Genomic DNA, 19263 nt, shown 5'->3' with positions numbered 1-19263 from the left:
TATGATCCATTTCAATTTACAGGTAAAAAACAAAACCTCAAGGACAATTAAAAGCACTTAAATCTGATATCTGGAAAGGCATATTACTGAAACATAATTAGGTCTTTCTGGAGTCACCCCCATTTCTATCAGAGATCAGGAAAATAAGGCTCAAGTGTTTGTAAAATAAGTCCAGTCTCTTTAAACTTGGCCTGGTTATTTACATAAGTGCAGCATGAATAGCTATTGACCATGATTGACCATGTAGACTCTTTTAATTCAGCTTTGCTGAATTTTTCATAAGGAGTCATACATTGAACTTGTAGATGCTTCTCAAGGCTACGAAGCCAAGCCAAGGACGTGGATGTCAGACTTCATCTGTAATACAGATAGACTGGGGTGAATTCCTCATTTTTTGAGGCTCTCAACTATTCTGAGGTTCCTGGGCCTGCCAGGAAGTGACCTTCTTCACTTACCTGGTAAGGCTGCTGGGAACCCTGTATGTAAGGCACCAGACTTTCCCTAGGGGCCTTACTGGTTCCATAAAGTCAACCTTAATTTTTAAAAATTATCTGGTCATATCTGAATCTATGTATGTCTCTCTCAACTATGACATTCCATTCAAAGCCTTGGTAATGTAACCATTGTTTCCAGTTGTGTCCTGGTACAAGGAGAACAGATTCTTAAGTGAACATATGCAAATAATTGTACTGCTGTGAAAGTATAGTCACTGAGAGTTTCCGAATTCTGGAGGGATCAGATGGAGGGAAAAAGTGATTGTTTCACCTTTGTTCACAAAGGTATATATTTTACCAAATTGCTGTAAGTCATAGCTAGCTTAAGAGAAAACGTTTCCTTCAATCTGGAAAACAGAAGATTAAAGAACCAGCAATATTTCAAACAAAACTCATAAAAAATTATAATTATTCTCTTCAGTTCATTCAGTCCTAGTGATTCTTGGTCGTGATCTTTTTTTTAGCAGTTTTATGAATTTAGTTTTTCCTTAGAGTTCTGTCCGTTCTTACCTAGTTTAGTGGTACGATCTGAAAGTTATCAGAAACCTGGGCTTGTCAGATTCCTTTCCAGGAATCTCCTTGAAGATGAAGCATTTGTGCAAAAGCATCAGAGTGAAACAGTAACTTCTGTAAATGATAAAAGACTTAAGAATGCTTAAATTTAAAGCTCTGATGAGAGTTAATTATAACACCGCTGACAAGGAAATTTGGCTATTTCTGTGCCACACGTTTTAAGATGGTAACTGGAAATGATGACTGATAACATTTCATATCAGATTTTTAGGAATTTTATAGAATTTCTGGAACACTTACATTAATAGCATATATCCATACAAGGATATCCATAAGGAGGGTTTAGTGTTATTTCTTATTTGATAATGCTTCTCTTATAATTTAACATATCAAATAAACCTAGTTAATTCATCATCTCTCTTTTTATAAGGAAAGTAAAGAGATCTTTTGAGATGTTCCAGGGGTTCCCTAGGAAATCCCAGAGTTATTTCCACGTTAAAAGGACTTGATGTAGAATTTCATTTGGGGAATGTTGTCAAAATATCAAAAGGTTTTAGACACTTGAGTAAATAGGATCACAGATGATTATGAAACAATACTTAATTATCTACTTAAGTGACAAAAGATTGTATTTTTTAAATTAGTTTTTAAATGTTTTCATTTATTTTTGAAAGTGAGACAGAGCATGAGCAAGGGAGGGACAGAGAGAGGGAGACACAGAATCTGAAGCAAGCATCAAGCTCTGAGCTGTCCGCACAGAGCCTGATGAGGGGCTTGAACCCATGAACCATGAGATCATGACCTGAGCTGAAGTAGGAAGCTTAACTGACTGAGCTACCCAGGTACTGCAGTGACAAAAGATTTTAAAGGCAAATATAGAAGGTTACATAGTTGTGAGCAAAATTCAGCTCCTTTAATATTGAAAAGACTGTTTGCTTAAGTAATCAAAGATCTGATTAAGACACATGAAACAGGTTAATTATTTTGATAAAACACAAAATCTTTGCTTTCTAGCTAGATTACTTGAAAGATAAGGCAAAACCTTTCATAATCTATTATCAAGAGCTGACCAGTACTCCCAAGAAAACTTTGTCCTTATAGCAGATGAAAGAAAATTATATAAGCACAGTATTGATTTTAAAGCTTACTATTTTAAAAACCACCATTTATAACAACAATTCGGTTTTAGCCAACTTGACCGCACAAGGTAAAATTCTTTTCTCTTTCTTCTCAACTTTCTATACCATTTTGTGCTTTATTTTCCTCTTTCCCATTCTGAAAAAACCAATTTTAAGGCAAATTGCTTTCTTTTTCCTTAGCAAAAATAACATCTTCATACCTCATACCTTCTCTTAGCTGAAGATACATCCTACTTTTCTTGCATGCAGAGATGTTTCCCTTATTATTTCTAGTAGCTGTAATTATATATATTATTTAGAATTCTTAGCCCTTAGAAACCTTAATTTCTCACAAAAAGTAAGAAGTAAAACTTGTGAATTATTATATCAGCATTCTTTAGACTGGCAAATTTGTGACTATATTTCATAATTTCTATAAACATACATTTCCTCGTAGTACAGCTTTGCAGTGTGGTGGCACAAGACACATTTACTAACAGACCCAAATATCTTTAGTTCCTCTGTAGTAAGAGGTCAAAAGTAGGTCAACTTAGGCTTGTTTTGCAATTAATATTTCAGTATTTTATCTTATTTGGAAATGATTTAGATAATCAGTGAATTCCTTTCATTTAATTTAGCAAAATTCTGAGGGTGGAAGTTAACAAAAATTTTAGAAACTACTTTTAAGTAGACATGTCATCACATAAATATTGCTGAAAAGTTTGCTTAGAAACTCATATCTCATTTAACATTTATCTAAATCACTCGATCACAGCAATTATGTTTAGACTACCCATGAAAAACTTCTTTAGACAGTAGACAAAGGTAAACCACCATCCCAAGCTATTTTTCTTGCTGACAAATTTTGTAAGATATAACATGAATTTATTTGACTAGTAAACCCAGGTAGAGTAAGTTTTTTATCTGAATTATACTTAACGTAATTAATTATATTAATATGATCTGCATTATATTTACTATATATAATATACATGAACAGTATAATTTTATAATATAAACGAATTAGATATAATTTGCAATATACTGAATATCTATGTGTCTGAAGACATACTTTTTTAAATTAAACCAAATTTAAAGTAGCTTTTACTTACCAGAGATTATTCCAGATCATGTGAACTTGAAAATATTTGAGTTAGTTTCAGTATTTCTGAGTCTTAGGAATACTTATTTCCTAAGTGCTTATTTTTAAGCCAGTGAAATAGGTCTTTTACAAATTAATTTGGTGATCCTGTCTCTGGAGGTAGAGAGAAAAAAATCACATATACATAACATACCCATAGACATACATGAACATGCAGACAGACATAGAGACCTGTAGCTTCCATTTCAGCATTCTAGCCATGAATCAGGTACAGCAATATAACACTCACTAGTTTATAAATAAGGGCTGAATCCAAATTGGCAGACAGAATAAGAAAAGGTTGCCTGCTCTAGTAGCGAAAGCTTTGTACTAATATTTGTAGAGACGACTTTTAAGATTTGTACTTATCCTTAACAAATAATCTTAAAGAGGCTGTGGACTAGAGTTTGGGCAAAAGAGCTTTTATAGCATTTTGTATTTTAAAAGGTCTGTTTTCCCCCTTTTTTTCCGGCGGTTTCAGGCGATTGTGGGCAGGGCTTTAGGTACCCCCTGGGTGTTTACATTTCAAAGACATGGCTGGATCTTAAATTTTCAAGGGACAGAGTAGAATGCAAGCTTTCTCCTAAGAGTTCTAGTGCCTTTTGGATGGTTTTGGCAGTCACAATAAAATGTAGTAGTGCTACCCTGTAATTAGGGGGAATGCCTTGTAAAAATAATTCTCTGGACTCCACATCAAATGGGGCCTCTTCAGGTTGGAAATGCAGAAGGGGTCATTTGGGTCATTGTGGTCATGGGAATGATGAACCCATTGGACCATGGGAATTTTGTGCAACAGGAGATGGGCTTCCTCTGTGAACCTTAGCAGTAATCACGATGATGGAAGGACAGGTGCAGTGCCAGGCAATGTATATCCACGTGAGGAGAGGGAGGGCTCGGCTATGAGTATCAGTAGCTCTAGGGGCCTTTGCCTTCCCAGTTCCCTCTTCCTCCTCTAGGAGAGGGCTCGATAATCCTGTCAGCTCTTCCCTTGTTGGAAGAGACACCTCAAGAGGCATGCTTCTAGTGGAAAGCTGTTCAGTGGAAAGCCGAGGGGGCTCAGGATCTATGGTATCTCAGAAGGAAGGACAGTATAGCCCAGATGGATCTCTGAGAAAGTTATGGATTTTAGGGTCTTTAGATACTGGCCTGTTAGTGCATTTTGGCCACTGTGAGGCATTTAGAGCCTGTTCCAAACAAACAAGAAAATCCACAATAGCCAATTAGCTCTCTTCTCTCCTTCCTGCTGCATAAAATCTTTAAGCAAGGTTTGAGTTTCATTAAGGTATAGTTTTTGATCTTGGTTTCTACGTGTTTTTTCTCCTGTGACCTTAATCCTCCATGTTGTTACCAGAAAATTTTGGATGACATCACTGTCAGCCCTCTTCATAGGTGGTTGCTTTCTTTTTCAGGGTGTCCCAATAGACATCTCCAGGATTGGAGTCTGTCTTCAGTAGCATGATATGCACAGGGTGTTTGGGAAAAGTCCCTAGGCCTCTGGAGCATAAACCAGAGTCTTGGCATGTTGGCATGCATGACATTGAATAATACCAGGAAGCATTCGTGGGTTTTGCAGTTATCACAGAGCTGCTGTACCTCCTCAGGGTTCTTAGGACGTGCTGGCACCAGATGTTCAGGATATTTATTTGTCATTAATTTTTAGCAATACCACACCAGGAATTGGACCCATGGTATCCCATTGGGTCAGGGGACAATAGCAATTTCAGTGAGTGAAGTGGTAACACAGAGACTGTAGGCCTCGGTTGTATTTTCCCTTTGTGGTGCCATTGGCTTCTAGTTGTAAGCCTATTTCACTCTTCTGGGTTAGGACATATAATTTGGGCACAACCCAGTTGACTCGGTTGCAAGTGGAAACCTTCAGTCCTCCTCACCTAAGGGGAATAATTCCTTCCTATCTTTGGCTCAGAACCCTCCTTGGGCAGTGACAATAGCCTTGCAGTCTTACCTACCCTCCTTAGCTTTCCTTGGCCATTGAGGATCTTTATGCACATTAGTAATCAAATAAGATCTTTCTAATTAGTAGTCTGATTGTCGCATTAGACCACATGGCCTTGATTATGCTGCTCTGGGGAAATTTTTGGATTATTATGGCAGCCATGACCTTTAGGTTGGATACTGCAGGCAACACACAACAGAGGCAATGTGTGAAAGCACATAGTAGTATGACCCCTAGCTAAAGGTGTCCCTTTCTTAGATGGTGAGTTTGGCAGTTAGTAGGCAAGTTGCAGGTAAAGGCATAACCCTTGGTTAGTTGCAAGGGTAATCATGTAGTCTTGCCAACTATGCCAGTTGTGGGTTGGTCTTGTCATTAACCAGTTTTGTGGCTAGAGAAGCCCTTGTGGTTCTTATTATGATTGCAAGATGCCGTTCAGCAATAACTATCAGGAAACTGAAAAAAAAATAAAGGTTTGTTACTTATAGGACCTGGATATTACACAGTATACATGGGAGTGGAGGTGGGGGAGTGGGAGAGTGTGTACACATGTGTGAGCATGATAACATGCATGGACCTGTTGTTCTGCTTTTACTGGGGTTGAGGTAGGAGCCTAGGATTTCACAGGTTACTATTGGTGAATTTACAACGTAAGAGTGGGAATTTAAAGCACGGGAAGAGAAAAAAACAACAAGTGGTCCAAATGGTCAGTTACAGAAATGAACCAAGATCTCTAAAATGGAGGAGCCTCCATGTGGGAAGGTGGCCTGACTCTTTATCTAGATGTGTGGCTGGCATTCTGTTTATTTGAAATAGCCATCTTTGAAGTGGTTGCCTTGGCAATCAAAGCTTAAGTCAGGCATTTACATTAAAGTAAGAAAAAATACCCCATTTATCAAGGTTTACACTACATACTCAAAGGATAGAAATAAGAATAAAGTTAGGCCTAAAGATTATTTTCATGGAAAATTAAATGTAACATGAAGTGTAATCTTTCTGGATTTGGAAATTCATTCTTTTTTTAAAGTTTATTTATTTTCGTGAGAGAGAGAGAACGAGCAGGGGAGGGGCAGAGAGAGGGAGAGACAGAGGGAAAGAGAGAATCTCAAGCAGGCTGTGTGCCGAGCCCTATGTGGGGCTCAAACCCATGAACTGTGAGATAATGACCTGAGCTGAAACCAAGGGTCTTGGATGTTCAACTGACTGAGCCACCTAGGTGCCCTGTAAATTCATCCTTACAAGTGTTGTTGGGATTGAAAGATATTGAGAGTAAATTACATATCAGTTACATATCTGATATTAAGTTTTTAGATATAACCTAACTTATTAAGTCTTTTCTGATAAAAAATATAATTAAAAAAAGTACACTCTATGTAATCAAAGCATTTCAGCTAAGACCTGCCTTTTTGCGAATAATTTTTGAAATGTCAGAACATTATCTAAAACTGTTTATTATAAATAAAGGTCTAAGAATGATTATTTGTAGAAAGGGGATTTAGCAGGCTCATTAAGTTATCTGATAGATAACTGAAATAATGCTAACATATTTTACCGTTATTTGTTGGGGTAGCCATTTAAAGATCGCTGTGAATGGTTCTATGAACATTTGCATTCAGGACAACCAGATTCAGACATGGTGCACAGGCCAGTGAATGAAAATGATATCCTGCTGGTTCACAGAGGTATGTTTGACAAAGAAACTGATGTGTGTGAGGCACAAAATACTAGTTATTACAAGTTTTAATATGTAAAATTAATCAATGCTACATATTTAGATTCTATTTTTAGGAGTAGCTGTGAAGTTGTGTCAAAAGCAAATTGTGCAAAGCTAAAGCAAGGAATTGCTGTACGGTTCTATGGAGAAGAAGGCATGGTGGGTATAAAAATAAGTGCTGTTAAGGTCATTATATATAAAAGATTGAAATACACTTGAATAAAGTTTAGTATTTAATTGATAATGGAAGAAACTTGAAATTATTTTCATTTGTTATTCAGAAAAAAATTTTTCCTCATATATTTCTGTTCATACTTAATTTTATTTTCTTGAACTCAGGGTCAAGGTGTTGTGCGTGAGTGGTTTGATATTCTGTCTAATGAGATAGTCAATCCTGATTATGCATTGTTTACCCAGTCAGCTGATGGTAAGTTGCACAGTCTACATCACTTTTTCTGTGGCTTGTCACATTTTCAAACTCCTTCAGTGCATTGTACCCTTTGATTCCCGTAGTGATCCTGTGAGCTAGGTGGGGTATTCCCATTTCATAAAAAAGAAAGTTGAAATTCAGAGTTTCCATCTACATTAACACAGTTTGTGAGCAGTAGGATCATGAATAGAATCTGATTCAGTTTAGTATTCTTTCCTGTAAATAGTTGGTTCTTAGATACTTGTCTCAAGGGCTAGTGCTGGCCCCAAGGAAGTTTTCATCAGTCCTTTGTAAAGTACAACTAAACTTACTCAATTTAAGGATTGTCCTTAGACTCATTTTTGAGTTAAAAATTTCCTTTTGTGAAACAGTGCTAGTAGATGGGCTTAAAAATAGCCTTATGTGGAAAAATTAAAATTTGCTATTGCTTATTTGAGTTTCCAAGTCTTAAAATTTTTGGATCATAAAAAAAAAAAAAAAGTCTAGAAATCATGGTATTAAATCTTAATTTATAATCTATTTATGTATAGTAGCTTAGTTTTCAGTCCTTTTAAAAGATCAAAATCTGGTAACTGAAAACCTGTTATTATCTTATAAAACAGATAAACTGTTTGTTGAAATGATGCTTTGAATCTGCACAATTGTAACTTGATATTGTAGGCAAAATGGAAATGGTTATTGCCTCATCTGTGGGAGGTATACCTGACAGTTCTCTAACTTAATAAAGACATATCCAAGTGAAGGTGGGATTCCAAGTTTTCAATGCTTTACACAGTTGCTTTTATTTCCTGAAAATCTTTTCTTTCCCGGTGTTTAAGTTCTTTTTATAAGCAGAGAGTGTATCATTAATTATAGCTTCTGATTGCCTCTACCCAAACCAGCAGGCAAATCTCCATTGAGTAAGAAGGATGACTCTAAGAGAGGCGAGGGGGTGGGGGGCTGCAGTGATGCCAGGGAGCTGCAGGGATTCACCTGTGTGATGGGCTTCAGACTCACATGGTCTCTTGGAAGTTACTTAGGATTATGGGACTGTCTGCTTTAAATCCGTAACTACTGATTATTTACTCTGAGGTGAATTTGGTGTCTTTGTGATTTTGATGACCAGTTTGATGAGGTGCTGAGTTTAATTAGGCCTAACCTTGGAAGCAAGATTTAGAATTAGAACATTCTATTTTAGATTTATTTCTTTTCTTTATAGTCCCTTACTCTATGTCTGTTATTTTCATACCTGAAAAACAGATTTGGTATGGAATCATAAGTCAAGATTCTTCCTCATATTACAAATATATTAGCAGAGCAAAAGAGACCATAAAGATGGTGATTTGTCCTTTTTGTAAGCCATATAAGTCTTCTCTTTAGGGTCACACTATTTATAAATTAAAATCTAGATGAAATGTTTCTTTATTCTTATGTTTAGTTGATATGGAGGGAATTATATTAAAATTTTGAATTGGGGCGCCTGGGTGGCTCAGTCGGTTAAGCGTCCGACTTCAGCTCAGGTCATGATCTCACGGTCTGTGAGTTCGAGCCCCGCGTCGGGCTCGGGGCTGATGGCTCAGAGCCTGGAGCCTGCTTCCGATTCTGTGTCTCCCTCTCTCTCTGCCCCTCCCCCATTGGTGCTCTGTCTCTCTCAGTCTCAAAAATGAATAAACATTAAAAAAAAAAAAAAAAAAAATTTTGAATTAAAATTCCTAAATGTGGGAAATTTTTGGCTAGATCTCATGTCTAACAATTTCTTTAAAACTTGCTTTCTCATTATATTAAGATGCTTACTATAGAATTTGGCCTTTGGTGTTACACTGGACATGAGTCCTCGCTCTGCACCTCTTTTTGCTGCGATCTTGGGCCAGTAAATGTCACCTTTCTGGACCTCAGTTTCTCCATTTGAAAATGATGGTAACCTATGTTTTGTAATGTGGTGAAAGAAATCAATTAGCTGATGTGTAAAAATGCTTAGCTCAGTACCTGGCACATAGAAAGCAGAAATAAATATTAGAAGCTATTATTCTGTGAGAATTATGTTTTCTTGTTCTATAGGATTTTTCTGAGTAATGAAAAGAGCTGTGTCACAGTTACACTTATTTTGAACTGAGAACATAAACTTTGTGTTCTGTTTTAAGTAGTTTTCAAGTTAAAAATAACATTTCTTTCCTGAAGATCCCTCCCCCCAATTTGTTTCCTTATTTTTTAAAAATTTCTCCTTTTTAATAACCCAGATTTCCCAGAAAATACTTAGCAAAGGAATTATAAATCACAGACCTAGGAAAGGAAAGTTGAGTCATCAAAATCTTTGCTGATTCATCAGTAACCCTAAGCATTTACTATTTTGATAGGTAAAAAAAATACTTGTGACTATTCTTAAAATATTATATTTTTAGAATTATTGTTATGTTTGTCCTTGAAGTCTTTTATTCATCTCACAAAACTTTGTTTTGACTTTTTTAACATTTATTCATTTTTGAGAGACAGAGAGAGACAGAGCACAAGCAGAGGAGGGGCAGAGAGAGAGGGAGACACAGTCTGAAGCAGGCTCCAGGCTCTGAGCTGTCAGCACAGAGCCTGATGCAGGGCTCAAATCCACAAACCGCGAGATCATGACTTGAGCCGAAGTTGGACGCTTAACTGACCGAGCCACCCAGGTGCTCTTTGTTTTGACTTTTAATACCCAGTCTTACCCATGACTGGGAATGATTTTCAAAAGATACTTGACAGTGAATGACTAGCTTCATGTGGGCCTTTTAAGTCATTCAACCATAAGCTTCCAAATTTGTACCTTTTATCTAAGTAAACTGGTTACAGCAATGTAGTCTAGTGCTAACAGTGAGACATCAAAGACCAGCAATGCACAAAGTGAATTATTATCAAAATATGTATACTAAATGACCAAACATCTCACTTTCCAAAACTTTCCATTTTTCCTTTATTTTATTTATTTATTTTTTTTGGAAGGGATACTATTTATTAGATTTAGGAGTTATTCTTTCTTTTAGCCCAGTTGCCTAGAAGAGTAGTAAATAGGCTGAGCTCAATAAATATTTGTTCAATGAATGAGAGTTGTATTCAGAGTTAGTGATCATCACAGAAAAATACGGAAAGAATTCTTTAAAGGTAAGGCTTGGTATTAGGTTTTTCCATTGCACTAGATTTTTTTAGACTTTTTATTGTAAAATTATAACAAAATTCACTGTTTTAACCACTTTAAAGTATACAGTTCACTGGTGTTAAGTACATTGACCGTGTTGTATAACCATCACCACTGTCTATTTCCAGATCTTTTTTTCATATAAGTGGAATCATACTGGGTTTTGACAGTAATTGGTAACTATTGCCTTTGCCATTTTTACTTTTATACCTCAGTGGTACTTATTTGAAGTTGATTATTTGTCGTGAAGAATAATTGGTTGACTTGTGGATTTAGGTGATTTTCTGAAAATTGTTAAAAGGCATCAAGTTCATTACTTAGGAACAAGTTGAACATTTAAAATTCTTACCCTCTCATAGTGCTCTGTTCCATAAGAAACAAAAAGTAGTGAATACCTACTGCACTGGGCATGTATAGATGAATGAAACAATACCTGCCCTAATTCATAGCCTAATATTTCTACACTGCTGAGGAAAATGTGTGTGTGTTTTATCGTATAATATATTATTTCCACTATCTCTCTGGCACATCTTCCAACCTTTCGGTTAAAAGTATTCTAAAATTTTCTCTCTGCGCAAAGACTTAACTCTGATAAGTATGTGTGAATTAATGATTATCTTCTGACAATTCCCTTGTCTGCTATATATTCCACAAAGAACATTACTGTGGAAGTTTATACATCATGTAACTTTGGTTTTGTCAAAGTTGTGTTTGAACTGATTTATCTGCAGTGAAATGATCTTTCTTCTGCATCTGGATTCTTAGAAATAAATTATATTGTATTTATTTTAATAGGAACAACTTTTCAGCCTAATAGCAACTCCTATGTAAATCCTGATCACTTGAACTATTTCCGGTTTGCTGGACAGATCTTGGGATTAGCTTTAAACCACAGGCAGCTGGTCAACATTTACTTTACAAGATCATTCTATAAGCACATTCTTGGTACGGCTCTATTGTTATTTCCATAGGCATTTATTTAAAGTGTTTTTCTTAGAATCTTTAGGAAAAACTAGACAAGAGGTGGCATTTTGGATGAGGTAATTTTTATTTCAGTTGGAGACTATCTGTGTATGTAAGGCATTTGGGAGCCTGAGGGAGAGGGGAAAAAATTACCTTTTTCCTAAAAAAAAAAATTGTTTTTCATTTAGTGTGTATATGTTCATGCTAAGAATGCAATTTTATATGAATATACTTAAGAGAATTGGCACTTCTTGAAGTGCATGATAATTTTCCTGTATAGCTATTTCAAAGAAAGAATACATTGTAAAAATGTGGAAAAAACCACAAGCTTCAATTAATAGAGTTCCAAATCCAGGAATTAGTATGTATTTAAATCTTGCTGTCAATTGGATTATATTTTGCAGTTTTATGGAATATCTGTAGAGGGCAGTATTTCACCATTAAACAAACAAGGAAAGGCAGAAACATTTAGAATATAACTGCTGTATGTTTGCATTTTTAGGTATTCCTGTAAATTACCAGGATGTGGCATCCATTGATCCAGAATATGCCAAAAATTTGCAGTGGATTTTAGATAATGATATTAGTGATCTAGGTCTAGAACTAACCTTTTCTGTTGAAACTGATGTGTTTGGAGCAATGGAAGAGGTGCCTTTGAAACCTGGGGGTGGAAGTATTCTTGTGACACAAAATAACAAAGTGAGTATTCAAATTTTTACCTTAGCCAGTGTTTTTAACTTGTCCCTGATTGCTAATTACTCTAGTTTCCTGCCACTAGCTAGAAAAGCTTTTACTGTTACAGGATTTCACAGCATTTTATAACAGATAAGATATTTAAATTAACTAAACCATCAAATATCAAACATTGAATTAGGATTAAATCACTATTGTGTTAGACAGTCAAGGCAGTTCCTGAAGCAGCCTAGAGCACAATTTAGTTGATTGTATAACTTGGGCAATTGTATATTGAAAAATTCAATTAGAAATGGAAGCTTACATCAAGAACATATTTGCATCAGTCACTGTTTCATGTTTTAATGTATGATATTAAGAGTTCCAGTGGAGAAAAGAAGAAATTCCCATGTTAAGCTCTGTACCTGCTTTTGGGATCCAGTAGAGCTAATGGATCCAGTAGATCTATTTGACTACTTGATTTTTTTTAAGCTTTATAACTTGATTATGTATTATATCTTCTGTTTGTAAGTAGTTTTTCCAGTTTTACTGAGAAATAATTGACATACACCTGTACATATTAGTTTTAAATTTTGGCATATGTTTTAAATTTCATTGTTGAAAAATATGTTATTTTAATATATAATACATTTTTATGTTTGAAAATATAGGAAATTGGGAGTCAGAAAATCTGGTTTGGCAATTCCACTTCTGTCATTTGCCAGTAGCAACTTTTGGTTAAACAAGACTAAAATCTTTTCCCTTTCTGTTAGTTGGATTATAGTTCCAAGACGGCTTCAGAAGCAACTAACTGTAAGAAATAATGTCCATTGATTTAGTAAAGCATATATTCTTTTTTAAAAGCCCAAAAGACTTGGCTGCACTTTAACCTCTTTTAGCCCCAATTTTCTATTGTATAGACTTGGGATAATAATACTTCTTTTTAAAAAAAAATTTTTTTTTTAAATTTTTTTTTTTTCAACCTTTATTTATTTTTTTTGGGACAGAGAGAGACAGAGCATGAACGGGGGAGGGGCAGAGAGAGAGGGAGACACAGAATCGAAAACAGGCTCTAGGCTCTGAGCCATCAGCCCAGAGCCTGACGCAGGGCTCGAACTCACGGACCGCGAGATCGTGACCTGGCTGAAGTCGGCCGCTTAACCGACTGCGCCACCCAGGCGCCCCTAAAAAAAAATTTTTTTTAACGTTTATTCATGTTTTGATAGCGAGAGACAGAGCGTGAGTGGGGGCGGGGCAGAGAGAGAGGGAGACACAGAATCGGAAGCAAGCTCCCGGCTCTGATCTGACAGCACAGAGCCCTACATGGGGCTCAAACTCACGGACCATGAGATCACCACCTGAGCTGAAGTCAGACGCTTAACTGACTGAGCCACCCAGGCGCCCCAGGATAACAATACTTCTGATACAGAATTGTTACTAGCGTTTTGCTGACTGAAAACCACAACACAAAAGTCCGTTGTTATTGCATAGTTTTCTATAGAGAGGCTCTTAGTTTGAGATACGTACAGGGTATTGGAAAGTTATATAAAGCTCTGTAGTTTTACTTTTTGAAACTTAGATACTATACACATAAAAAAAACATTAAGTGTAATTGTTGAAAATAAGAGCAGGAACTGAGTATTTGCATATGTACACTTGGACAATTTTTAGTCTCCTCTTTCATTTTATCCAGGACGACACTGAAGCCTAAAGAGTTAGTGGTAAAACTGAGGCCAAAACCCAGTTTCAAATCTAATGTTCTTCCTGTTTGCAAAACATGTTGAGGAAGATGTTATTTGATTTTTAACATAACGAGTCATTTTAAGCTCTAGAAGATGACAATTATAAAATGCTTATTTTTAAGATTATGTATATAAGCTTGCCAGTGAATTAAAATACTTTAAAAAATCTAATTATTAGATTGTCTACCCTGTCGTGCATTTATTATTTTATTTTACACTGGAGACCTATTCTCAATTAAGAGTAATGAAATTATAGAATCTTTGTTATAAGCAAAAGATTGCTTTTCAAGAAACTCAAATATGATTCTTATCTGTGAATATTATATCTGATGAGTAGATTTGTCACTCTTGTCAGGTACGTTTTATGTGACAAAGTTGAAAGACCCACTAACAATTGCATGATGCATAGTTATATTTATCCTTGTATCTCCTAATAGTCCCCCTCTCATTATGAAATGACTTTTGTTTAGATTTTTAAAAATACATATTGTATTAATTCTTTTGCATTTGTGTCTTTTATTGAAATGTATTGGTAAGTAATAACAATAATATATGGATATTGGGGGTATACCTTTCGTTGTGAGCCTAGTTTGAGGCTAGAATAGTATTGTAATATTAAAGAACTTGAAAGTTGCTTCTAAGTTTAATACACTTTTACTTCACTGTATTAACTAATTTGATTATAGGCTAACTTTTTTTTTTTAATGATTAGTTTCGGTAATAGAGATAAAAGCAGGATCTCAATCACTAATATGTTCATTATTCTCAGCTTTAATTTTGTGATGTAAACATTTTTTTCGGAATAATTGAACCTCTTCATTTTCTAATATTACCAGAGTCAAGTATAATTGTATATCAGATTATTGATGTTTAAACATTTAATGCTTACCCAATAAGCAACCTGATTAATTTTTTAAAATTAAAAATCTTTAGAAACATACCTGCATCTTAAATTGATCACTTGCTCTAAGATTGTTAAAGTATTAACTTTGTAAATACAATTTTCAAACCATGTTTTTTAGAGATTTTGTTACTTTTAAACATACCTTTCTTTCATGAACTTTTTTGTTACTTTAGGGTTAGCCTTTTACTTACTCTTCTCTATAGATGTAAAGTTGTAACTGTCGTTTGGAGTTCAGTGTCAAAATCTGTAAGCATATTGAAGCTTAAATGAGTTGCCAAGCTTGTTAGTATGAGAAAATCTGTGTAAGCTGATGTCCACATGGGGGAGTCATTTATTCCTGAATTTTATGGAAAGTCTTTGGTAATTATAGAGGGAAACCAAATAGATGAAAATAACTTTGTTTAAAAAGGAGTACCTTAAATAAATACAAATGATGTATGCAGAGAATATATATCTGTTCCACATTTGAAATATAATGCTCTTTTAAATTTAATTTTGTATCTATCAATTTGTTTACAAATCTTAAAAACAAATAACAAAATGAAACTCTGGTTTCACTTTTGAAAATGGCTGAATTAACCGGGAGCTAAACATTAGCATTTAAATAATACTTTCACCTTCTTTTAAAAGTTTTGCTTTTATTTTTCACTTTTACTTTTTTATTCTTGACCAAAAACTGGAATCATGGAACCATAAAATTTGTGTTAGAAGTGACAGTTTTTCTTAGATCTTCAGTTCTGTCTCCTCGAACTGAAGAGTAAACTACATGAGTTTTAAATGTTAACACTTTTACAATACTACTCATAAAGTTCACTCAGGCTGGGACGGAAAGAATTAGGGGTGGGTAAGACAGGATATCAAGGAATGGAGGAGGTGCCATGGAAGTTAACTTATAGAGGAGATGCATTAAGTGGTCAGATAGGAGGAGTAAGGGGGAAAGGAAATGTTCTGGCCTTACACGAAGTTGAGGACGACAGAGGATGATGTGTTTGAGGAACCACAGGTAGATCAGAGTTGTAGATCTTAGCTTCGGTTGTGGAGTAAATGAGTGGTAAAAGATGAGGGGAGTATATGGGGGCCAAATTCTGAAAGACTCTGCAACCACAATTAGGAATTTGAAAATTAATGTGACGACTGCAGGGATGATTGCAGGTGTTAACAGAGCCAAGTTTCCTGAGTGAATTCTGGTGTTTAAAAAAACCACAAAACAGCCTCAACTTGGAGTGTGAAGAATGGATTGAAATAGGGCGATACGGGAGTCAGGACAGCTGCTAGGGGATTGTGGCGTTGGTCTGGGGAAGATGCATGAGAATTTTATAAGACAGTGACAGTGAGGATAAAATGAGATAGTGTAGCCTTTTTGATATTTCTGCTTATTTCTACAAAAGAAACCGATTATCCTTTGGAGTTCTCAGTAGAGAAATTTTCAGTGAGAACTTTTACATACTAGAGCGATAATAAGTGGATAAACCCAGGAAAGAAGCTTTTTATCACCAAAGGATTTATATTCAAACGGTAACTTGAATTATGCCAATAACAACACCATTTAACCTGTTAACTATTAAAAAAAAAATAACTATTCGAAACCATTTTATAAACGTGGTCCAGTTTTTATCTCTACTTCGAGGAGGGGGAAAAAAATCTTGTTTTCACTATTAAGAGTTAACTATTGGGGCGCCTGGGTGGCTCAGTCCGTTGAGTGTACGACTTCAGCTCAGGTCATGATCTCATGGTCTGAGTTTGAGCCCCGCGTCGGGCTCTGTGCTGACAGCTCAGAGCCTGGAGCCTGCTTCAGATTCTGTGTCTCCCTCTCTCTCTGCCCCTCCCCTGCTCATGCTCTGTCTCTCTCTCTCTGTCAAAAATAAATAAACATTAAATTTTTTTTTTTTAAAAGAGTTAACTATTATTTAAGTAAATGTTTTTTTTCCGGACATCTTTTAAGAAATAGTGAAAAAAGATTTTCAAGAAGAAAAATGGCTTTAACAAATGCATTAGTTTTCAGCATCACCATCACTCTTCATAAGAAGATATAGTTTAGGTTCAAAGCCTCAAGAGAAGTTAAAATTTTGAGGAAGATTTCTGAGAGGTGGATATTATTTATTTCCCATATTCAAAAGACTGGGAGATTATTAAAACAAAATGGTTCTGTAACTAGACATTAATTGGAATTTAATGTACAGAAGTTCATTCTTCTTAATCTTAATCTTTTTATGTTTTCCACTTTGCAGTTTCTTTTTTGCTTACCTATTTTATGTCAGTGACCAGGGTTGGAGGTTAAAGCCAGAAAAAAGTTGCTATGGCTGTTTTTTTTTGTTGCTGTTGTTGTTTCTATGCTCAGACTTTCTCAGTTGAAAGATTTCCATGTATTAACATAATTATTTCACCATTATAAGTACTAAGATTTTTAAATATGATCAATTCTTTAATTCTTTGGCATCTGGTATTAATTTATGCCTTCAAAGAATTGACAGCAAAACTCAGGTGGGAGCAAATAGGACTCCTAGGATATGCCATCTGTTAGGGATAAAAGATCCCCTGCCTCCAAGTTCTATCAATCTCTTTTAATAACTTAAAACAAAATGAGAGTTTAGGTATGGTTTGTATTTAATGTTTAATTATGCAGCTCTTTATGCCAGTGTTTTGTGGACTGCTTGTCATCTGTACATCCACTGTTTCCTTATTAAAACATGTAAGATATTTGATGCAGGGGCATAAGGTGTGGGGGGATGAGTCCCTTGGATGCCTGCATAGGTAATGGGAATGCAGCCAGTATATTTCTGCACAGTGTGAATAGTCAAAATGTTAGTGTGTGATAATAGTGGCTGTTCATGGTAATAATTGTATCATCAAGATAATGTTAATTTGTGTCCTTCTGTTTGAGGATGTGCAATGTTTAAGGAAGCAGGGAAACATTTTAGCAACAGTTGGATTTAGATTTTCTTTTATTAAACACAGTTATCTTACAGCTACATGGAAAACTATTTTATTAAATACCTCAGGAGGATTTGTGATGGCTAGGATTTTATTATTTTACTGAGAAATAATTTAGACCAAGATTCATCCACAGTTAAGTTAATATGGAGAATGGTATGTGAAGGAGCTGATTTCCATAAGTTGATATGCAATAGCTAGGGGTCAAAGTTATAGAAATAAATGTGGAAAATAATTAATATTAGACGGAATAGAAGGGAACATGTAAGGAAAGATTAGTATACTTGTGAAAATTTTTAAAAAGAACGTGTGAGGAAATAATAGGAATTAGCTGGTAGAAAATGGAATGTGTACTATTCTGATAAATATGGACTGCAATAGCAAATTAAAATAGGTAAAGTGCCCTTGAGCAATTCACAAATCTTTTACTTTTATGCTTCATAATTTAACATCTTAAACAATGATTACTGAATAGTACTACAAAATTCTAAGTGCAAAATCTTTTGGGAAAAAGCTATTTTTTAAAAGTGTATTTATTTATTTTGAGAGAAAGCCAGAGAGAGCATGAATGGTGGAGGGGCAGAGAGCAAGAATCCCAAGCAGACTCGTGTTGTCACTGTGGAGCCCGATGTGGGGCTCAGTCCCGCAAACTGAGATCGTGACCTGAGCCAAAATCAAGAGTCAGATGCTTAACCCACTGAGTCACCTAGGTGCCCCTGGGAAAAAGTTATTCTTCTTAAAGGAAGATAGGGTCTCATATAGTACCTTAAACATACAACTGACAAGTGAATGGAGCAGAAAAATTGTAGTAGTTCAAGTAGGCAATTTTAGAGCAGACATAAATTAAAAGATAATGAGGTGCTAATGTTGAAATCACTGCTGGTTATCACTTGGAAGTGTGCTGTGTATATTATTTCCTGTATTGGAAAATCTAGTTTATGTTTCTGTTTGATTGTTTGGCACACATTTCCATCTCCCTCTCTCTAGTAACTACCTGAATATAACTTGTAGTAACTGATTCATTCCTGTCTAGTGGAGAAAAACTTTTGGGTGGTAGGGAGTGCAGTTTGGGGGTGGGCGTAGACTGAATAGCAGAGATGGCAGCTTTTGCTGTGCCAGATTATACAAGGGACCACGTTGGGTTTGGGAAGAACTGTGGGGAATCCACCATGACACTTCTGTAGCTTTGGCATGTATGGAGAATTCATAGCTAGTGGTTAAATACAGTTTGCTGACTTAGTGCTTGTGGAGGCAAAGCATTAGATTAGTGCCAAACAATTAAGGAAGGAACATGAAACAGGCTTTCTCGCTTCTTTAGAGTAATCATACCCGAGAGGTGAGAAATATATACAACATATTGTTTTTAAATGACAAAGTTTCACTTAGACATAATTTAAAATATATAAATGATAACAATGATAGAGTCGATTGAGAGATATGGCAACTCATTCTTGTCTGAGCCAAAATATGTTTTTATTACCTTAAATTTTAAGTGACATTATTTTCTATGAGGATATATTTTATTTATTTGTGTTTGTTTATTTCCAT

General features: G+C 35.4%; 1 protein-coding gene across 7 annotated transcripts in view; it reads left to right on the top strand.

Annotated features, from left to right (window-relative positions):
- Positions 1 to 19263, top strand: part of HACE1 (HECT domain and ankyrin repeat containing E3 ubiquitin protein ligase 1) — a 122408-nt gene that overhangs the window by 78656 nt on the left and 24489 nt on the right. For 6 of the 7 annotated variants that reach the window (XR_006717436.1, XM_045499156.1, XM_045499159.1 and 3 more), the window contains 5 exons: positions 6788 to 6899; positions 6993 to 7090; positions 7271 to 7358; positions 11299 to 11448; positions 11969 to 12165. Coding sequence is in view for 6 of the 7 variants with exons in the window: in XM_045499156.1 (XP_045355112.1) it covers positions 6788 to 6899; positions 6993 to 7090; positions 7271 to 7358; positions 11299 to 11448; positions 11969 to 12165 (645 nt within the window). In the remaining variant the exon portion in view is untranslated. The remainder of the gene's footprint in view (positions 1 to 6787; positions 6900 to 6992; positions 7091 to 7270; positions 7359 to 11298; positions 11449 to 11968; positions 12166 to 19263) is intronic. The other variant, XM_045499160.1, reaches the window with a different exon arrangement.

The sequence above is a fragment of the Leopardus geoffroyi genome, chromosome B2 (genome assembly GCF_018350155.1).
Source record: "Leopardus geoffroyi isolate Oge1 chromosome B2, O.geoffroyi_Oge1_pat1.0, whole genome shotgun sequence".
Classification (NCBI taxonomy): Eukaryota; Metazoa; Chordata; class Mammalia; order Carnivora; family Felidae; genus Leopardus; species Leopardus geoffroyi.
This window is presented reverse-complemented; position numbering and strand designations above follow the sequence as displayed.